At 29.0% G+C, this 23041-nt stretch overlaps 3 protein-coding genes across 5 annotated transcripts in view; 1 reads left to right on the top strand and 2 right to left on the bottom strand.

The window, feature by feature from the left end:
- The window catches only part of LOC111623588 (WASH complex subunit 4-like), a 45572-nt gene extending 29563 nt beyond the window's left edge, over positions 1–16009 (bottom strand). For 2 of the 3 annotated variants that reach the window (XM_023366218.1, XM_023366225.1), the window contains exons 1-8: positions 15876–16009; positions 6880–7045; positions 5946–6013; positions 5075–5200; positions 4308–4532; positions 4092–4209; positions 3896–4023; positions 2397–2554 (exon numbers count right to left, since the gene is read on the bottom strand). In XM_023366218.1, coding sequence (XP_023221986.1) covers positions 2397–2554; positions 3896–4023; positions 4092–4209; positions 4308–4532; positions 5075–5200; positions 5946–6013; positions 6880–7045; positions 15876–15974 — 1088 coding nt within the window. In that variant the 5' untranslated portion in view covers positions 15975–16009. Of the gene's footprint in view, positions 1–2396; positions 2555–3895; positions 4024–4091; positions 4234–4307; positions 4533–5074; positions 5201–5945; positions 6014–6879; positions 7046–15875 lie in introns of those variants that run through there. The other variant, XM_023366234.1, reaches the window with a different exon arrangement.
- On the top strand, positions 7176–11851 carry LOC111623607 (WASH complex subunit 4-like). Its single transcript, XM_023366246.1, has 7 exons — positions 7176–7350; positions 8217–8284; positions 9030–9155; positions 9698–9922; positions 10021–10138; positions 10207–10334; positions 11675–11851. Exons 1-7 carry the CDS (start codon positions 7284–7286, stop codon positions 11834–11836), a joined length of 894 nt encoding a protein of 297 aa, XP_023222014.1. The 5' UTR covers positions 7176–7283; the 3' UTR covers positions 11837–11851.
- A 271-nt stretch (positions 16010–16280) lies between the features above and the next one.
- Positions 16281–23041, bottom strand: part of LOC111623380 (protein O-glucosyltransferase 1-like) — a 98294-nt gene continuing 91533 nt past the window's right edge. The window contains exons 11-12 of the mRNA XM_023365933.1: positions 17224–17389; positions 16281–16357 (exon numbers count right to left, since the gene is read on the bottom strand). Coding sequence (XP_023221701.1) covers positions 16281–16357; positions 17224–17389 — 243 coding nt within the window. The remainder of the gene's footprint in view (positions 16358–17223; positions 17390–23041) is intronic.

Here is a 23041-nt window from a genome sequence, read left to right as displayed (position 1 = left end):
CGACCCCTCTCACCTCCTCCACTCGACCTGACAACAAGAATCCTGACCCTTCGGGAAGGGTCAGGATTCTTGACCCTTCCTGAAGACTCACAATCTTTTGAGGGAGAGTTGACGGTTTCTGACCTCCCCGGCGGCTCACAATCTTTTTGATCATTTTAAGAATCCACAAACCTCTCTATTGTATGTGTTATGGACTAAGTGATTAATATGGTCATTATGAATAATTACAAATAAAATCAAGCACTATAATAAATTTTAGGTTTTTTATCATAACTTATCAGATTCACTGGTCACTATGAATATCACCTGGTCAGGCAAAGTGATGTAATGCCTTGAGGAATGATCAACCGATATACACTAGCCAATTATCAATCACGCGACTGCACATGCGTACTGCGTTCAGTATCGAATTTTAAATTCATATGATCAATAGTTAATCTTGTGCTACATTTTAATTTTGCTTTTGCCTCTTAAAATAGTGTATTATCTTTTGAAAAAAGTAACAATCATGGAGCAATCATTAAGTGATATGATTTATATGAGTGAATAACCATTTTAACAACTGATTAAATGAGTTAATAGCAGCAAAAGGTCAAAACAGTGAAATTTTTACAAAATCAGCATTTTTAACAATGATAGAAAAAGTGAGTGTGTCAAAAATCAAAGTGACTTTGAAGTTACCAGAAGAATATCAATGTTTACGTAGATATGAAATATCTATTGTACAAATAGAAAAAAATTAGTTGTGCATGTAAAAGGAGGTAATTTTATTAAATATTATGTTCACAACGAAGAAAATATTTCAGACATTGCATGATGACCATATTGTTATTGACCACGGTGACATAAACCGTACGGAAAAAGAATTACGTACAAAATATAAAAATATTACAAGGGATACGAGATATAATCATTATTTACTTGAACTTATGTGAAACCTGTTAGAAAAAACAGAATGTTCCTAAGAAAGGCTTGGTATATGAAATAAACTAAGGCTTGGTAATGAAATAGAGATGTCAAGTTGATCTTATAAGATATGCATTCACAAGTCAATGAGCAATATAAATTTATACTCATGTACCAAGACCATCTGACAAAATTCGTTCAACTACGTCCATTAAAAACCAAAAGGGCTGAAGATGTATCCTAGGTTCTTTTAGACATTTTTACAATTTTCAGTACACTGAGTATTCTACAAAGTGATAACAGCAGAGAATTTGCCAATAATGTTATCAAATAATTGCATAGAGTTAAAACTGGTGCATGGAAAGCCAAAGCACTCTGTGTACACAAAGTCAGGGTTCAGTAGAAAGATGTAATCGAGACAGAAAATATGCTTAGTTCTTGGTTGGAGATTAACAACACTAACAAATGGTTGAAAGTATAACATTTTGTACAACTGATGAAAAATTGAGTACATCATACTGATATAAACTGCAGCTCTAATAAGGTCATGTTTGGAGCAAAGTTAAAAGTTGGACTAAAGACTTATCTGATACATCATTGACCAATATTAATACAAAGGATGATTTAGAGACTTTTGAAACTAACAACGTTAAGAATTGTTTCAGGTTTTTTAAAAAAAAATCAAACTGCCCAAGGGAATGTAGCTGTATTCATAATGTCTAGTCAATTTAATAAATTAGTCAATATTTATCAGGCTGCACGGCAATTTTAGTCATTATTCATAATGGCTAAAATGTCCATCACTTGGTCCATAACATATATACTGTTTTAGAGCTCAAAATTCTTGATTTTTAAAAAACTGACATTTCTGAATTATCTACAGAATTCATTTAAAGTTATTACACTTAAAATATTAAATTGTTTTACTGCTTTTATATCCGAATTCTGTAGAAACCTAATTTTTTTTTTATTAATCTGAACATTCTTGGCATGAATTAACTCCAAGCCTGAAAACTGCGGTATCAGGTATTAATTATATAAATGTTTTTTGTATACAATATATAAACAATTAGCTATTAAAACTATAATAATGTTTTATAGTTACTAATAAATATTTTAAAAGTTACTCCTCTAAAAATAATAAATTACTATCAAGAACAATCATTGACAAATTGAATTTCATGTATTCAATCATGTATTAGTAGTGTTCTTTCCAAGCAAATATAAAATGTGTGGCTATTTGTGTATTTCATTTTTAAATCATGTTAGTCAAATTTTTTTTATTTACAATTAATGAAACAACAAAATTACATACCAATAAACAATTTTGGAATTAAACAGTTAAATATATTCATTCTTGAGAAGAAAATATATTGATATTGAAAATATTCTGTCTCAAGAATGTATATATTTGACGGTTTTATGGTCCAATCCGATGTGTAATTAATAGCCTTAAAATAATTAAAAATTTAACATTTTAAATGACTTACTTTGGAAGTGATTGACTTTTCTGTTGTAAATATAACTGTCTTTGTGACTTAACCATTTCTTGAGATTTTCTATCAATAATTGATATCATAGGAGAAAATTTTCCAAAAAACTGATCTGGAAACCATAACACATTTCCAACTAAATGAATTCCAGGAAGCTAAATGAAAAAAATTAGCATACAATTTTTTATTAAAATGTCAATTTAAAAGCTACATTTGAATACAATATATTAAAATTTGCTGTTATAATATTTTATTAAAGAATTTTTTATATTTTTAACTATTCTAAAATGGCAAAAAAATTAATTTTGAGGGTAGGGATGGGTTTTATAAAACATTATAAATAATAATGAGTAAAACTGTCATTATGTTTACCCTACAGATGATTACACATGTCCCCTTTATCACCCCACACTGTCAACCTTTAACCACCTTTAAAATTTAATAACATCAATCTCCCTAATACACAAACCACCTTGCAAAATTTCAGAAGTTTTCAACAAAAAGCACAGGAATTATTAAGCTTCAAACAAAGTGAACAAAATCGTGTCCCATACACGCTAACATCCATACACAGAAAAAAAACGCCTGAATTTTTTTTTGCATTTTGACGTTTCAAAGTCTCGAGTTAAAAAAAGTAAAAATCTTTGGGGGGTCATTTTTGACCAATCACCATACTTTCCTTCTGTTATATATAATAGCCAGGAAAGAAAAATGCGCAAAAACTCCATCTGTATTAATAAAATGTTGCTTTAATATAATACGAATTATAGTTCATGTGATTTGTCACTACTTCTGGTTACAGGATACAGATCTTACTCAGATTTCAGTCCATCTCAATCTGATATTTCTAAGCTGAATTTTCATAATTTTTGAATCATACTGGTCAAATCCCTTAAGTGATAAACATATGGTAAATTTCACAAACATGATATTACCTTTTTATATAACCACTAAATATAAAATCCTCATTTAATTTTTAACGCTTTTTAATTAAAAAATGTTCTTTCAAAATAAAAAATTACATAGTCATAATAATAATAAGCTTTGAATCTGTGTCATAGTGCAATGTCTTATCCTTCCTGTTTACGTCAATGCATACGAACAAAACTATTATTCCAATATTCTCATAACAAGGACATTTGCTAAAAACTCAATTACCTTTAAATCGTGTAGACTGTATAAATCATTTACTGTATAATACACAAATATACTTTTGTATACTACTATATTATTTTACAAAATAATTTTGTGTGTTTATTATCTTATTTATAGACATAACTAAATGCAATGATATTTAATGTCAATCAGCATATTGTGGTAATTCATTCTTGTTCATTACTACACATTTTATGATTAATAAATTTTGAAAATATATCTTAAAAACATTATATAATTAAAAATAATAAATTTAAGAGTTTATTTTTTAGAAGTATTTATATAAAATAAACATACAACATAATTTTGATTTCATAATGAAATTTTTAAAGTAGATTTACCTTTTTATATACATCCCATAACGATTTGAAGAATTTCTTATCTACAATCCGAAAGAGCGAGTAGTACAATACATACAAAGCACAGATATCTACAATTCTTCGTCTTGCATTTAATTCAGCATTGTCTCCTATTAAAATACAATTTATTTGACTCAATCTTTTATATTAACGAACTCTATATTAAAATAAATTTTACCTATTTTTGGCTCAATAAGCATGAAATAATTTTTTATATTCAAAAAGAATTCTTCCGCAAAGTAGCTGTTTTTTGAAACAAATGCTTTTCCGTCGTCATAACCTTGTTCCATGCAACTCTGAAAATTTCAATTTGTAAGAACCTGTTGAAATTGAAATCATCATCAAGCAAGAATTTAATTTCAAAAAAGTAAAAACTGGTTGTAAAATAACAGACCAGGAAAATTCTGCCCTCTAGTAATTGATTTTCTAGTCGGGAAATTAATTTCTCAAAAGGCAACAGTTTCTCTTTAGTAATTCCAAATCTTGTTGGATCATGATGAATTGAGCTTATCATTCTTTTGTATAAAGTCCAATGTTCTCTTAATGTGACTTGAATATCAATGATTTCATCTAATGTAATTAATGTGGTCAGAAGTTCTCCCAAATGTTTGTATACCGTCTATATAAGAAGAACGATATATTCAGATTCATTCTTCAAATTATCACAATATATTAAAATAAATTTTTATATGATTATTAAATACAAAATTAAAAATTCTATATTCAAAAGCAGACATACTACATTTATTATTTTTTTTTCTATTTGTATTTTTCATCACTTTTACAATGCTCAGTGTTATGTTTTATCATGCATGTCTTTAATATTTCTATTTCTATTAATGAATTTAGATTATTACAATGTAAAAAATCAACAACACAAAATTCCTAATTGTTAAATTATTAATATAAGAATTGACAAAAGTTATAAATGTATTAGATTAATAGATAAAATTATTTAGTTTGAATGCAAATAACTCGTTAAAATAAATTATTGTTTTGCTTAGACATTCAAACATAATAATTATACATCCATTCAAACTTAACTCAATATGTTTATCTGTATGTAAAACATGCTATTATACAAACAAACAAAAAAATTATTCAGCTCAAATCAAAAATGTTCTATTGACTTATCATTGATCAATGAAAATATCAGTTTACCTGGAAATGAACATCTGTAACATCAATGAGTGTAGGTCCATTTTTATTATTTGTATACAAAGATGCCATTTGATGGATTGTGTTTTTTACTACTAAGTTGCAACGATTAACAAAACAGGACAACTCCTAAACAAAAAAAAATTAAGTTATTATTCTGAATCATTAGGTTGAATTTAACCATTAGAATAAAACTATAAGGGTTGCCCAAATAAAAAGTGGACACACATTAGAACTAAAAAATTATTATTACAAATCTAAAAGAAATCTCATTGTTCGTTTAGGCAAAGATCCCAGCATCTCAAGCAGATTGATTCCCCTTGCATAAATTCTGATGGCTGCTGGTAAAAAAAAATTCTTCAAAACTATTGCTCATGTTCTTTGTTTCAAGAGTGTAATGGTGGTACCATGTCTCATCTCCTGCAATAATACATAGGAGGAACTCGAGGTCTTCGTTATAGCATTGTTCTCATCTATAGATGTTGGCATTCCAATTGTCTTCAGCCACTAAAAACCAAACTAATGCCAGTTCTTCGATTCTGGATGCTTCCATTATAACTAAATCAATTAACATTAATTATTGGAGGTACAATCTATTCCTGCCAATACTTAATGCAGCCTGTGCTTTGTCTATGTTAAGCTTACCCACCTGTAAGGTGACCCACCAATTGCTATTTTTCACAATGAAATACGACATGTGTCCACTTTTCAATTGGGCAATCCTAATAATTTTTCATTAGGTCTTTATTTAGTATGTAAATCTTTAAAATTTTATCACTGTTTTTTTTAAAAAAGATATTTTATTATATGCGTATTTAATTAAATATCAATATTAATTTTAAACCGAATAGTTTTCTAAGCATGTTTAACCTACCTGCATAACTGAAATAATTCTTCCAATAGCTATTTGAGCATCTCCTTCTTGAAAACCTCCTTTGGGTTCTTAAGATAAAGAATTTTTTAAATTAAATTTAAGAACTTTTATACGTCAAATACTTAAATATCATTTAGTATAAATTACTATGTAAGTAGCCATTAAAAACTGAACCTGTAATCACAATTCTTTTTTAGCATGACTGCACGAATATGGTGGCTATTTTCCACTGATTTTTCACTTGTAATTAAACTGAAAATAATTGCTATTCCTCAAATAAAATCCTGTAATGTATCTTCTCTGTACATGCCAAATTTCATCATAATACATTGTTTAGTTTGTGAGATGTTTATAAAACAATGTCCTTGACCGGGGACATTTTTTGCATTAGTAAAATGCAAAATGAGTTTTAAATGACAGGAGGGCCGAGCTGTTTCTCAGAAGGACCAGGAAATGATTTTTCTGCAGTTTTTGCACATGAAATAATCCCCAAAATCATTTAAATTGAAGATCGCAGCACCTCAGGTTAAAGACAAGCATTCAAGGTCGTAATAACTTGTAGACTACTATCATTATATCATACGTAGCATCCGTGACATCATGACTACCACTTGATGTCAGAGAAGAAAAAAATCACTGCCTTATGCTTTCAATTGTGTAACAAAGAAAAACTGCACATGATTGCGTGCATGTAGCAGTGATTTTCCACAGCAGTTTTCTGATGGCAAGTGATGAGGGAAATTTTTTCAATCAACACTTTTACAGGATGAGAATATCATGGAAGCACAGCTACATAAATCAATTTGCTAAAATATGCCCACAAAAATTGGTAATCACAGAAAATTGCCACCACCACACGTGATCACAAGTTAATTCAAATGTTTAAAAACAGTAAAACACATACACAAACTTAAATACGTAAAATGTAAATTACCTCCTTCACCATAAAAAAGAAGAATGTTATAATATTTTGTTTTGGCTTCATAACATAATTCCTGCATTTCACAACATATTGCAGCCAACGCCGTGATGATTTTATTTAAAATTTTATTATCGGTAGATATTAATTCTAACAAATTAGTTCTTTCATATGGCAAGTACTGCAAAATAAAAATTAAAAAAAAAAGTTAATTTATTCATTATTATAAATTATTTTATTAGTATTAATTATATTAATACTAATAAAATAATTTATAATAATGAATAAATTAACTTTTTTTTTTAATTTTTATTTTGCAGTACTTGCCATATGAAAGAACTAATTTGTTAGAATTAATATCTACCGATAATAAAATTTTAAATAAAATCATCACGGCGTTGGCTGCAATATGTTGTGAAATGCAGGAATTATGTTATGAAGCCAAAACAAAATATTATAACATTCTTCTTTTTTATGGTGAAGGAGGTAATTTACATTTTACGTATTTAAGTTTGTGTATGTGTTTTACTGTTTTTAAACATTTGAATTAACTTGTGATCACGTGTGGTGGTGGCAATTTTCTGTGATTACCAATTTTTGTGGGCATATTTTAGCAAATTGATTTATGTAGCTGTGCTTCCATGATATTCTCATCCTGTAAAAGTTTTGATTGAAAAAATTTCCCTCATCACTTGCCATCAGAAAACTGCTGTGGAAAATCACTGCTACATGCACGCAATCATGTGCAGTTTTTCTTTGTTACACAATTGAAAGCATAAGGCAGTGATTTTTTTCTTCTCTGACATCAAGTGGTAGTCATGATGTCACGGATGCTACGTATGATATAATGATAGTAGTCTACAAGTTATTACGACCTTGAATGCTTGTCTTTAACCTGAGGTGCTGCGATCTTCAATTTAAATGATTTTGGGGATTATTTCATGTGCAAAAACTGCAGAAAAATCATTTCCTGGTCCTTCTGAGAAACAGCTCGGCCCTCCTGTCATTTAAAACTCATTTTGCATTTTACTAATGCAAAAAATGTCCCCGGTCAAGGACATTGTTTTATAAACATCTCACAAACTAAACAATGTATTATGATGAAATTTGGCATGTACAGAGAAGATACATTACAGGATTTTATTTGAGGAATAGCAATTATTTTCAGTTTAATTACAAGTGAAAAATCAGTGGAAAATAGCCACCATATTCGTGCAGTCATGCTAAAAAAGAATTGTGATTACAGGTTCAGTTTTTAATGGCTACTTACATAGTAATTTATACTAAATGATATTTAAGTATTTTATGTATAAAAGTTCTTAAATTTAATTTAAAAAATTCTTTATCTTAAGAACCCAAAGGAGGTTTTCAAGAAGGAGATGCTCAAATAGCTATTGGAAGAATTATTTCAGTTATGCAGGTAGGTTAAACATGCTTAGAAAACTATTCGGTTTAAAATTAATATTGATATTTAATTAAATACGCATATAATAAAATATGTTTTTTTACAAAAACAGTGATAAAATTTTAAAGATTTACATACTAAATAAAGACCTAATGAAAAATTATTAGGATTGCCCAATTGAAAAGTGGACACATGTCGTATTTCATTGTGAAAAATAGCAATTGGTGGGTCACCTTACAGGTGGGTAAGCTTAACATAGACAAAGCACAGGCTGCATTAAGTATTGGCAGGAATAGATTGTACCTCCAATAATTAATGTTAATTGATTTAGTTATAATGGAAGCATCCAGAATCGAAGAACTGGCATTAGTTTGGTTTTTAGTGGCTGAAGACAATTGGAATGCCAACATCTATAGATGAGAACAATGCTATAACGAAGACCTCGAGTTCCTCCTATGTATTATTGCAGGAGATGAGACATGGTACCACCATTACACTCTTGAAACAAAGAACATGAGCAATAGTTTTGAAGAATTTTTTTTTACCAGCAGCCATCAGAATTTATGCAAGGGGAATCAATCTGCTTGAGATGCTGGGATCTTTGCCTAAACGAACAATGAGATTTCTTTTAGATTTGTAATAATAATTTTTTAGTTCTAATGTGTGTCCACTTTTTATTTGGGCAACCCTTATAGTTTTATTCTAATGGTTAAATTCAACCTAATGATTCAGAATAATAACTTAATTTTTTTTTGTTTAGGAGTTGTCCTGTTTTGTTAATCGTTGCAACTTAGTAGTAAAAAACACAATCCATCAAATGGCATCTTTGTATACAAATAATAAAAATGGACCTACACTCATTGATGTTACAGATGTTCATTTCCAGGTAAACTGATATTTTCATTGATCAATGATAAGTCAATAGAACATTTTTGATTTGAGCTGAATAATTTTTTTGTTTGTTTGTATAATAGCATGTTTTACATACAGATAAACATATTGAGTTAAGTTTGAATGGATGTATAATTATTATGTTTGAATGTCTAAGCAAAACAATAATTTGTTTTAACGAGTTATTTGCATTCAAACTAAATAATTTTATCTATTAATCTAATACATTTATAACTTTTGTCAATTCTTATATTAATAATTTAACAATTAGGAATTTTGTGTTGTTGATTTTTTACATTGTAATAATCTAAATTCATTAATAGAAATAGAAATATTAAAGACATGCATGATAAAACATAACACTGAGCATTGTAAAAGTGATGAAAAATACAAATAGAAAAAAAAATAATAAATGTAGTATGTCTGCTTTTGAATATAGAATTTTTAATTTTGTATTTAATAATCATATAAAAATTTATTTTAATATATTGTGATAATTTGAAGAATGAATCTGAATATATCGTTCTTCTTATATAGACGGTATACAAACATTTGGGAGAACTTCTGACCACATTAATTACATTAGATGAAATCATTGATATTCAAGTCACATTAAGAGAACATTGGACTTTATACAAAAGAATGATAAGCTCAATTCATCATGATCCAACAAGATTTGGAATTACTAAAGAGAAACTGTTGCCTTTTGAGAAATTAATTTCCCGACTAGAAAATCAATTACTAGAGGGCAGAATTTTCCTGGTCTGTTATTTTACAACCAGTTTTTACTTTTTTGAAATTAAATTCTTGCTTGATGATGATTTCAATTTCAACAGGTTCTTACAAATTGAAATTTTCAGAGTTGCATGGAACAAGGTTATGACGACGGAAAAGCATTTGTTTCAAAAAACAGCTACTTTGCGGAAGAATTCTTTTTGAATATAAAAAATTATTTCATGCTTATTGAGCCAAAAATAGGTAAAATTTATTTTAATATAGAGTTCGTTAATATAAAAGATTGAGTCAAATAAATTGTATTTTAATAGGAGACAATGCTGAATTAAATGCAAGACGAAGAATTGTAGATATCTGTGCTTTGTATGTATTGTACTACTCGCTCTTTCGGATTGTAGATAAGAAATTCTTCAAATCGTTATGGGATGTATATAAAAAGGTAAATCTACTTTAAAAATTTCATTATGAAATCAAAATTATGTTGTATGTTTATTTTATATAAATACTTCTAAAAAATAAACTCTTAAATTTATTATTTTTAATTATATAATGTTTTTAAGATATATTTTCAAAATTTATTAATCATAAAATGTGTAGTAATGAACAAGAATGAATTACCACAATATGCTGATTGACATTAAATATCATTGCATTTAGTTATGTCTATAAATAAGATAATAAACACACAAAATTATTTTGTAAAATAATATAGTAGTATACAAAAGTATATTTGTGTATTATACAGTAAATGATTTATACAGTCTACACGATTTAAAGGTAATTGAGTTTTTAGCAAATGTCCTTGTTATGAGAATATTGGAATAATAGTTTTGTTCGTATGCATTGACGTAAACAGGAAGGATAAGACATTGCACTATGACACAGATTCAAAGCTTATTATTATTATGACTATGTAATTTTTTATTTTGAAAGAACATTTTTTAATTAAAAAGCGTTAAAAATTAAATGAGGATTTTATATTTAGTGGTTATATAAAAAGGTAATATCATGTTTGTGAAATTTACCATATGTTTATCACTTAAGGGATTTGACCAGTATGATTCAAAAATTATGAAAATTCAGCTTAGAAATATCAGATTGAGATGGACTGAAATCTGAGTAAGATCTGTATCCTGTAACCAGAAGTAGTGACAAATCACATGAACTATAATTCGTATTATATTAAAGCAACATTTTATTAATACAGATGGAGTTTTTGCGCATTTTTCTTTCCTGGCTATTATATATAACAGAAGGAAAGTATGGTGATTGGTCAAAAATGACCCCCCCGAAGATTTTTACTTATTTTTACTCGAGACTTTGAAACGTCAAAATGCAAAAAAAAATTCAGGAGTTTTTTCTGTGTATGGATGTTAGCGTGTATGGGACACGATTTTGTTCACTTTGTTTGAAGCTTAATAATTCCTGTGCTTTTTGTTGAAAATTTCTGAAATTTTGCAAGGTGGTTTGTGTATTAGGGAGATTGATGCTATTAAATTTTAAAGGTGGTTAAAGGTTGACAGTGTGGGGTGATAAAGGGGACATGTGTAATCATCTGTAGGGTAAACATAATGACAGTTTTACTCATTATTATTTATAATGTTTTATAAAACCCATCCCTACCCTCAAAATTAATTTTTTTGCCGTTTTAGAATAGTTAAAAATATAAAAAATTCTTTAATAAAATATTATAACAGCAAATTTTAATATATTGTATTCAAATGTAGCTTTTAAATTGACATTTTAATAAAAAATTGTATGCTAATTTTTTTCATTTAGCTTCCTGGAATTCATTTAGTTGGAAATGTGTTATGGTTTCCAGATCAGTTTTTTGGAAAATTTTCTCCTATGATATCAATTATTGATAGAAAATCTCAAGAAATGGTTAAGTCACAAAGACAGTTATATTTACAACAGAAAAGTCAATCACTTCCAAAGTAAGTCATTTAAAATGTTAAATTTTTAATTATTTTAAGGCTATTAATTACACATCGGATTGGACCATAAAACCGTCAAATATATACATTCTTGAGACAGAATATTTTCAATATCAATATATTTTCTTCTCAAGAATGAATATATTTAACTGTTTAATTCCAAAATTGTTTATTGGTATGTAATTTTGTTGTTTCATTAATTGTAAATAAAAAAAATTTGACTAACATGATTTAAAAATGAAATACACAAATAGCCACACATTTTATATTTGCTTGGAAAGAACACTACTAATACATGATTGAATACATGAAATTCAATTTGTCAATGATTGTTCTTGATAGTAATTTATTATTTTTAGAGGAGTAACTTTTAAAATATTTATTAGTAACTATAAAACATTATTATAGTTTTAATAGCTAATTGTTTATATATTGTATACAAAAAACATTTATATAATTAATACCTGATACCGCAGTTTTCAGGCTTGGAGTTAATTCATGCCAAGAATGTTCAGATTAATAAAAAAAAAATTAGGTTTCTACAGAATTCGGATATAAAAGCAGTAAAACAATTTAATATTTTAAGTGTAATAACTTTAAATGAATTCTGTAGATAATTCAGAAATGTCAGTTTTTTAAAAATCAAGAATTTTGAGCTCTAAAACAGTATATATGTTATGGACCAAGTGATGGACATTTTAGCCATTATGAATAATGACTAAAATTGCCGTGCAGCCTGATAAATATTGACTAATTTATTAAATTGACTAGACATTATGAATACAGCTACATTCCCTTGGGCAGTTTGATTTTTTTTTAAAAACCTCAAACAATTCTTAACGTTAGTTTCAAAAGTCTCTAAATCATCCTTTGTATTAATATTGGTCAATGATTTATCAGATATAAAATTCTTTAGTCCAACTTTTAACTTTGCTCCAAACATGACCTTATTAGAGCTGCAGTTTATATCAGTATGATGTACTCAATTTTTCATCAGTTGTACAAAATGTTATACTTTCAACCATTTGTTAGTGTTGTTAATCTCCAACCAAGAACTAAGCATATTTTCTATCTCGATTACATCTTTCTACCGAACCCTGACTTTGTGTACGCAGAGTGCTTTGGCTTTCCATGCACCAGTTTTAACTCTACACAATTATTTGATAACAAAATTCTCTGCTGTTATCACTTTGTAGAATACTTGGTGTACTGAAAATTGTAAAAATGTCTAAAAGAACCTAGGATACATCTTCAGCCCTTTTGGTTTTTAACGGACGTAGTTGAACGAATTTTGTCAGATGGTCTTGATACATGAGTATAAATTTATATTGCTCATTGACTTGTGAATGCATATCTTATAAGATCAACTTGACATCTTTAGTTTATTTCATTACTTAAAATTGGTTTAACTACCAAGCCTTTTTTAGGAACATTCTGTTTTTTCTAACAGGTTTCACATAAGTTCAAGTAAATAATGATTATATCTCGTATCCCTTGTAATATTTTTATATTTTGTACGTAATTCTTTTTCCGTACGGTTTATGTCACCGTGGTCAATAACAATATGGTCATCACACAATGTCTGAAATATTTTCTTCGTTGTGAACATATTTAATAAAATTACCTCCTTTTACATGCACAACTAATTTTTTTCTATTTGTACAATAGATATTTCATATCTACGTAAACATTGATATTCTTCTGGTAACTTCAAAGTCACTTTGATTTTTGACACACTCACTTTTTCTATCATTGTTAAAAATGCTGATTTTGTAAAAATTTCACTGTTTTGACCTTTTGCTGCTATTAACTCATTTAATCAGTTGTTAAAATGGTTATTCACTCATATAAATCATATCACTTAATGATTGCTCCATGATTGTTACTTTTTTCAAAAGATAATACACTATTTTAAGAGGCAAAAGCAAAATTAAAATGTAGCACAAGATTAACTATTGATCATATGAATTTAAAATTCGATACTGAACGCAGTACGCATGTGCAGTCGCGTGATTGATAATTGGCTAGTGTATATCGGTTGATCATTCCTCAAGGCATTACATCACTTTGCCTGACCAGGTGATATCAGTATTCATAGTGACCAGTGAATCTGATAAGTTATGATAAAAAACCTAAAATTTATTATAGTGCTTGATTTTATTTGTAATTATTCATAATGACCATATTAATCACTTAGTCCATAACACATACAATAGAGAGGTTTGTGGATTCTTAAAATGATCAAAAAGATTGTGAGCCGCCGGGGAGGTCAGAAACCGTCAACTCTCCCTCAAAAGATTGTGAGTCTTCAGGAAGGGTCAAGAATCCTGACCCTTCCCGAAGGGTCAGGATTCTTGTTGTCAGGTCGAGTGGAGGAGGTGAGAGGGGTCGTCGACGAGGCGTAGGCGATATACGAGTAAAAGGACACCATTTAACAATGAAACAACGATTTATTAGATAAACGAAAAGAAAAAAATTTAAAGAATACAAAAATCTAACATCGGGGAAGTGAATTTAGTTCACTAGCTCCTAACTCGCGGGGACAGAGTTTACATTAATTGTTTCATACCTCTAGTTTACTTCCATGTAGGTGGGAAAAATTTAGTTTTTTTTGCCGGTGATCGATGCACACAGTTAAAGTTTACCGGAGACTTAATCCTTTTAGACCGTAGATGTGAGACTCCCCTGAGGAGGGGGAAAGAAGTCACTTTTATAGCTTCGGACTGGAAAAATTAGTCATGTGATCACTTATTGTGAGAGGTAGGGTTGGTCCTGCAGGTGTGGAGGTTAAAGTTGTTCCCGGGACCCAAAACAAAATGACGAATTCGGACTTTAACTATAAACTTTTTGTCTTGCAACAAAGGAATGTCATTGTTGGAGGGTTGAATGTTTATATTAACGATGAAAGTTATCAGTNCTGTACACAGTGTATTCATTAATTTTCATTTTCATGTAGTAAAGGCTCTATGCCTTCATAAAGAACGTACTTTTCCTTTGTTTAAGGGTATTTGGGCAGTTTATTCTCTGTTATATTCTCAAGTAAACAATACATACAAGTACAGTACAGTATTTTCTGAGGAAACACTCATACTTATTTTTTTTTAACCCCATTCCCGATAACCCAGCATTTTCACAAACTCTGCCACCCTTCGGTCCACATTAGGCCGAGTTTTCAAGGTTCTACTGTGTTTTAAAATGTACAGTGAATCAATTGTCAGTCATTGCTTGTTAATGTTCTGTTAAATTAAGTTAAAAAAAATCAATTTGTTAAATTTAAACCTATGGATAAATTTTAAAAGTTTTATATATATAGAATTTACAAAAATTTTTATATAATAATTCATATTTAATTTGTTCAATCTGAAAACTGTTGTTCTAGAATGCAATTGATGTTCAAATCAGTAGATGATTAGTTATGTAAAGAACAAAGTTTTTACCATTATCATTCATGTTTATTAATTTTTCCTGCAAAAGTAGATTAAATACATTAAAATTGAAAATATATATATAGAGAGAGAGACAATATTTGACAATCATAATCAGAGATTCAAAAGTTATAATAATTCAGCAAAAAAGTTGTTTATATATAAAATTTGATTCATAATTTTATAAGAATCTTCTATACATATTAATAGTCACTCTCTGAATACAATTATATAGCTATTTTTTATATATCTTTTTGATTTGTAACATACAAACCTTTGTTGAAATAATGAAAAATGTCATTTTTGACTATATAATTAGTATAATTTTCTTTATTTGAATTTGTAAGTTTATCGACACATTTTGATTCAGTCTTAACTTTAAATCCTACCTGCATCATTTATTCTGCTACTTTTTAGCTTTAATATTAATGTTTTTACTTTCCATAGAACAAAACAGTGTAATTATGAATGATGTATAGTATATGTATGAGTTTATTTAATGCAATAATATAAACAGATAATAAACTTGGCAATGTGAATCATACTTATGTTACCAATGAAAAATTTTTAAGTTTTTATTGACTGTTTTTACGTACAAAAATTTGCATATTTACAAACCTGAAGAGAAATGGGATCAAGCGTCATGTCCCAAATATCACTGAGAGTTTCATCTAAAGCATGTTCAATTTCTTTTAATTGAGTTCCGTATTCTTCCATAAACTTGCCATATTTTTTCAACTGAACCTCGCCAATGATTTCTAAAAAAGAAAAAAATATAAAGCTTCCATGTTCCTTTATCTACAAAGAAGTTTCTTTTTAGAGTTTTTTGTTTCTCGAGAGTTTTCTATTAAAGAAANGTCCACTTTTCAATTGGGCAATCCTAATAATTTTTCATTAGGTCTTTATTTAGTATGTAAATCTTTAAAATTTTATCACTGTTTTTGTAAAAAAACATATTTTATTATATGCGTATTTAATTAAATATCAATATTAATTTTAAACCGAATAGTTTTCTAAGCATGTTTAACCTACCTGCATAACTGAAATAATTCTTCCAATAGCTATTTGAGCATCTCCTTCTTGAAAACCTCCTTTGGGTTCTTAAGATAAAGAATTTTTTAAATTAAATTTAAGAACTTTTATACGTCAAATACTTAAATATCATCTAGTATAAATTACTATGTAAGTAGCCATTAAAAACTGAACCTGTAATCACAATTCTTTTTTAGCATGACTGCACGAATATGGTGGCTATTTTCCACTGATTTTTCACTTGTAATTAAACTGAAAATAATTGCTATTCCTCAAATAAAATCCTGTAATGTATCTTCTCTGTACATGCCAAATTTCATCATAATACATTGTTTAGTTTGTGAGATGTTTATAAAACAATGTCCTTGACCGGGGACATTTTTTTTGCATTAGTAAAATGCAAAATGAGTTTTAAATGACAGGAGGGCCGAGCTGTTTCTCAGAAGGACCAGGAAATGATTTTTCTGCAGTTTTTGCACATGAAATAATCCCCAAAATCATTTAAATTGAAGATCGCAGCACCTCAGGTTAAAGACAAGCATTCAAGGTCGTAATAACTTGTAGACTACTATCATTATATCATACGTAGCATCCGTGACATCATGACCACCACTTGATGTCTGAGAAGAAAAATCACTGCCTTATGCTTTCAATTGTGTAACAAAGAAAAACTGCACATGATTGCGTGCATGTAGCAGTGATTTTCCACAGCAGTTTTCTGATGGCAAGTGATGAGGGAAATTTTTTCAATCAACACTTTTACAGGATGAGAATATCATGGAAGCACAGCTACATAAATCAATTTGCTAAAATATGCCCACAAAAATTGGTAATCACAGAAAATTGCCACCACCACACGTGATCACAAGTTAATTCAAATGTTTAAAAACAGTAAAACACATACACAAACTTAAATACGTAAAATGTAAATTACCTCCTTCACCATAAAAAAGAAGAATGTTATAATATTTTGTTTTGGCTTCATAACATAATTCCTGCATTTCACAACATATTGCAGCCAACGCCGTGATGATTTTATTTAAAATTTTATTATCGGTAGATATTAATTCTAACAAATTAGTTCTTTCATATGGCAAGTACTGCAAAATAAAAATTAAAAAAAAAAGTTAATTTATTCATTATTATAAATTATTTTATTAGTATTAATTATATTAATACTAATAAAATAATTTATATATAATAAATAATTTATATAATTACAGTTCATACATCTTTTATTTACATATATCATAACACTTCTCAATTTATTTAAATATCTAATTCTTGAGTAGCTTCTGAAATCGGGTACGTCACGTGCACGCATTTGTAAAATCCGTATTTTGAATAAGATAATATCGAGTTTTAAAATCCAACTGTGACAAATGAGCCAGAAACTCGAAATTTTTACTCTTAGGTAAAATGACAGATCCCAAAACGTATAAAGTGACATTATGTCAGGCATTTTGACATGACGTCAAACGAGTCGTTTGCTCAATTCTGGTTGACAATTGTTAGTTTTCTACCTTTCTGATATCATCAATGAGAGATGCAACAAACAACCAATGAACACGAGAAGAAAAACAGAAGGTGATATCAAGTACCAGTTTAATGAACTGTAGGAAAATGAATTCTTATTTATTGTGTGGGTCCTTCAGGAAAATCATTGTGCATTGTTTGTGAAAGTACTCTCTCAGATAATAGAAGACATTCTTAACAGACACTGTAGAAAATATCCAACTGAATTAGTAGTAGTTAGATGTTGAAAGAAAAGTTACAAGATGCATCAAAGAACTTTCCTATGATGTTACTGAGCAATTGAAAAATCGCATTCATGCTTGTTCTTTCTTTTCTTTAGCCTTGGACTTACCCGCTGACATGTGTCATGTAGCCAAATTAAACATTTTTATAAGAGAAATTGATAGTAATTTTAACATCTTTGAAGAACTTATCAGTCTTCACTCACTTCATAAAAAAAACCAGTGGGTCAGACATATTTGACAAAGTAAAAGCATATCTAGAAAATCGACAACTGGATTTTAGTACACTCATCAGTGTTTGCACCGATGGAGCACTATCAATTGTAGGTAGAGTTTCTGAGACTATGAAAGGTTTTAGGCCATACTGTACTAAAGTATCACTGTACTATATGTTGAGCGTCTTTGATGGAAAAACTCTAAATTTCAAGAATGTTATGATACCAGTTTAAACCAATTAAACAGAAGAGAATTCAGAGAATATTGTGAATTTTTAGATATGGAATATGGTGATCTCATCTTTTGTTGCGATGTACATTGGCTTTGTACAGGACAAGTTCTCAGTAGATTTTGGAAACTGAAAGACAGTGTAATTTCTGAGAGAAGGATGAGCTACATGAGAAAAAAAAGCACTGTTATGTGGTTAGAAATGGCTATTTCATTTACCATTTTTAGTTTATGTTACCATCCACTTCAATGATCTAAATTTGAAACCGCAGGGCAACAACAAATTGTTTCCTAGCTTAGTAAATGACATCAGTGCATTCAAAATTTAATTAAAACTTCCATATCCCAGTTAAAAAACAGGGATTTAAGTCAATTTCCACATTTAAAAACACATAGTGAATTTGTTGAAGATAATGGCAACCATATACTGAGAAATGCAGACTATTGCAAAAGTCCTTTAATGATTGTTTTAGCGATTTTGCCAAAGACGACGATGCATTTATAAATTCCTTTTTGCTTACTGAACAAAAAATCTTGACGATGCCTAGTAACATACAAATGGTATTTATTGATCTCAAAATTCTGTATTGAAAATGAAGTTTAATAAACTTCAATCATTCCCAGATACTTCTGATATAATTAATTTCTAGTGATCGTTGCTCTGTGAACATTTTCCAAATCTGAGAAAATTTGCTCAGAGTTACATCTGTTGTTTTGGAACAACACACAGATGCAAACAAGCATTTTCATCTACAAAAATGATTAAGAACAAACTATGGTCGCAACTGATCAATTCAAATTTGAAAAACTGATGCTTTCTGTAATTGATTTAGCTCCAAACCTTACAAGGTTAACAAATCAAAGCAATTTCAAAAGTCTCATTAAAGTAATTAATGTTTATCTTCTCATTGTATGAAATTACTTTTATTTAAAACTGCTAAAAGTGTCTATTTTACTGTATATATAATAAGTCATTTTATGCATAACTGTTAAATATATCCACACCACTATACTGTAAAAAGGCTGAAAAGGGGTGTAAGTTTGTATGGGGCACGTTAACTGAAAAATAAAAAAATTGATGCGCAAAATATAAAAGGTTGGCCATCCCTACTTTAAAAGCTCATTCCACACATTAAACCTATTTTATCTAAAGACCTATTATTTCATTTTCAGTTTTAACCACCAGACCCTATATTAACACACTGTTCACTCAATTGACAATAGGCTGAATCTCCATATGCAAAGAATATAATCTTCATTCTTGAACTCTGTAGTCATATCTCTTAAAATTTATTTCATATTACTAACTTTAGAAATGGAAGCTTTGTAAATTTTCATCATATCAAGCTTAACAATACAACAGTCCATTGATTTATAATAATTCACAAGAGAAATCTCATACTTCTCCAATGTATTGTCAATTGTTTTTATGAACACTTCAAATTGTTTCTGTTAATACTAATATTTTTTAAAACTTTAAATTTATTCTATTCAAAACAGCATCTATGCCAATAATTCAACACACCTCCAGTACTCAGTTGATATCAGTTACATCCTCGGACTATCTGCACTTCCAAATTCGCTTATTCTTCTTAAAATTACTCTTTAATAACACTCCAAATGACAACACTTCCTACATCTGTTACATTTACGTAATCTGTATTATTAACAGTGATACCTCAATAACATTCTAAGCACTGAAAAAAAGTCACCAATCTGATGCTACTTTTGCTATAACTTTACTGTATAAATATAGTAAATTTTTAAAGACAACTACTTTCTACTATTTTAAGACAACTACCCACAAAACTTAGAAAAACTGATCACCTCAAGGAGTGGTCTTGTATTATAAATGGTATAGTACAGGGGTCGGCAACCTTTTGAGTCGGAAGAGCCAAAAATTACAATTTACAAAATTTCAAAGTTTTTAAAGAGCCACAAAATTTTTTCTTGCCAACAATAAATAGTACTCGCATAAATAAAGTTTTTTGATAAAAAAAAAAACTGATCTATTTATTCAGAATTGTCTTGCGTCGAAAGAGAATTAAACCTCATAGAAACATTCGACGACGGCATCATTTGAGAGCTTCCGACGGACTGATCACAGTGACGACGCATGTCACGGGGGAGGAGTGCGATGAAAAGCAAGTACAAGTAGCTGAGAGATAGAATCGGTGCCAAATCCTCGTTAATCGATTCAGAACGATTTTTAAATTTTTTTTTTTGATGAAATAAATAATATTTGCATACGGAACTAAAGAGCCGCAGCTTCACATCCAAAGAGCTGCATGTGGCTCGCGAGCCGCAGGGTGCCGACCCCTGGTATAGTACCATTCAATAATCGTATAGTATATATAGTATTCTAGTGTAATACAATAAAATCCAGCAACAAGATGCTTAAGTTTCTTGACAACGTTTAAAACTGCATGTGGCACCATCTTTTATTAGAAATAGTTTGTTTTTTTTTATTATAAAAATGGCAGAAATCTTAATAAGAGGATAGGAATGGGTTTTATAAAGAATTGTAAAATGCTAACAACAAGTAAAATTGCCTTATTCAAGATATGACGAGCGACCACCTTTACCTTCCCACCCTCTCGGCTTTTAACCATCAAAATTTAATAGCACCAATTCCCATAATACACAAGCCTCCATGATTACAAACAGTATAATCATTTTTTTTTTTATAAATCAATTCAAATCTGAAAACAGTTTGTATTAAACAAAAACTACTGTTCTAAAATTTAATTTATTTCACTAGAAAATTTTCAAATAGTTCAGCCTCAGCTGCGTCAAACAGCATTCAAACGGAACAAATAATTTTGTTTTTCCATTTTTTTATAATTCAAATTCTAAAGTTAAGTTTAACAATATGAAAGATTTTTAAAATTTAACAAAAACTAATTTTTTTTATTCATTCTTGATTTAACTGACTGTTATAAACAATAACAAAATTCTAAATCACAAGACGACTTAAAAGAAACTAGATGAATAGCCTTTGTTAATTGGACTCCTTAGGCTATAAAAAATAATTAGGCTACGTTAAACAGCCTTAGAACATAATATGGTGGACTGATTAACCTTTCGGCACTCGCACTGTTGTAAAAAGTACACCTCTCTTACTATTTCATTATGTTTATAGAGGTTGCACTAACAAATACATCATCAATGTTTATAGTAAATGTGGAAAAGAAAGAAATTGTAAAAAAAACAGCATGCAGAAAACTTTTTTTTTGTAAGTATGAATATTGCAGGAATAAATGCAAGAATCATTTTTATGACAAACAATCCTGAATAGTATCAAGGAAGAAAAGGAACTTTCTGAAAAACTTGTCTATACAGCTAATAAAAGAGCATCTTAAATAAGATCAGAACCTTCGTGCCTTACATGTGATATCGCAGTCTTTCTTCAAAAATATTGTCCCGAGAAACACCAAATGGAAGATAATGACTTGGTATGTGTTTCCAACAGATGTTTCACAAATGTAAGAAAAATTCTGCCTCCACAAGGTGTGAGAAATGTAAAAGGTTTATCCACAAACATGCAATCAATACAATACATCTTGGTAAAATAGATGCTTAATTCATAGAATAGCTGTCTTAATTGAAAAATAGTACAGAGAAATAAAATCAAATTTAAATTCATATTAACATATCAAATTAACAAAATAAAATGTTGTAAAAAGTACAACACACAATTGCTCGTGGAAAAAATTCTTGCACGTGTGACAAAAGGTTGAGAGAGAATAATTACTCAAAAGATTGCATTGATCAGAATGTTAAAAAAATAGAAAAGTTAACATGTACCAGAGTAATGCATTTGTTTAATCACAGCAAAACATTTAAAAATAATTTAAAAAAGGATTATAAAATATATAAAAGTTAAAGAAAATTAGCAATAAAGCTACAAGTAATCAATTTTTACTAGGTCACATCAATGTAGCGTGATGTATGTAAGAATTAAGCATGATATAAATGTAAAAACTAAGGAATATCGAGATTATTAAAAAACAACAAAACAATTATTTTTAAAAATGAAATAAAATGAGAATGCACTGAAGTCATGTGCACACAAACCCACTAATATGACCCAATGACTTAATATTTTCACAGTAATTATACATTTATAGAATTTAAATAATAGTAATCTACTAAAAATGCAGAAAAAAATTTCTTTATGCAGCAAAATCTAATTAAAGAATTGTAAATAAACACATCATAATTTAAAATAGTTTATGATACATAGCATCTAAAAGTGTTATGTCCTGAACAATGTCGTCCTCACGTTCGTGGTAAGCCGTGTGCGTATTTATACAGTAGAACCTCGAAAACTCGGCTCTCGATAACCCGGCACTCCAGATAACTCGGCCACACCCTGGCAGGGCAAAAAAATCTTTAGTTAATTAATTTTCATTATAGACAGCTTTATAAAAGTATAAAAGCTCTCATAAAGTATTTTTCTGAGGTCTGTCTTATCAGGTAAATTACTGTACACAGTGTATTCATTAATTTTCATTTTCATGTAGTAAAGGCTCTATGCCTTCATAAAGG

This window comes from Centruroides sculpturatus, unplaced genomic scaffold (assembly GCF_000671375.1).
Source record: "Centruroides sculpturatus isolate CEXI.00-Female unplaced genomic scaffold, Cexi_2.0 scaffold84, whole genome shotgun sequence".
Taxonomy (NCBI): Eukaryota; Metazoa; Arthropoda; class Arachnida; order Scorpiones; family Buthidae; genus Centruroides; species Centruroides sculpturatus.
The sequence above is the reverse complement of the archived record's forward strand: the minus strand, read 5'-3'. Positions and strand labels throughout refer to the sequence as shown.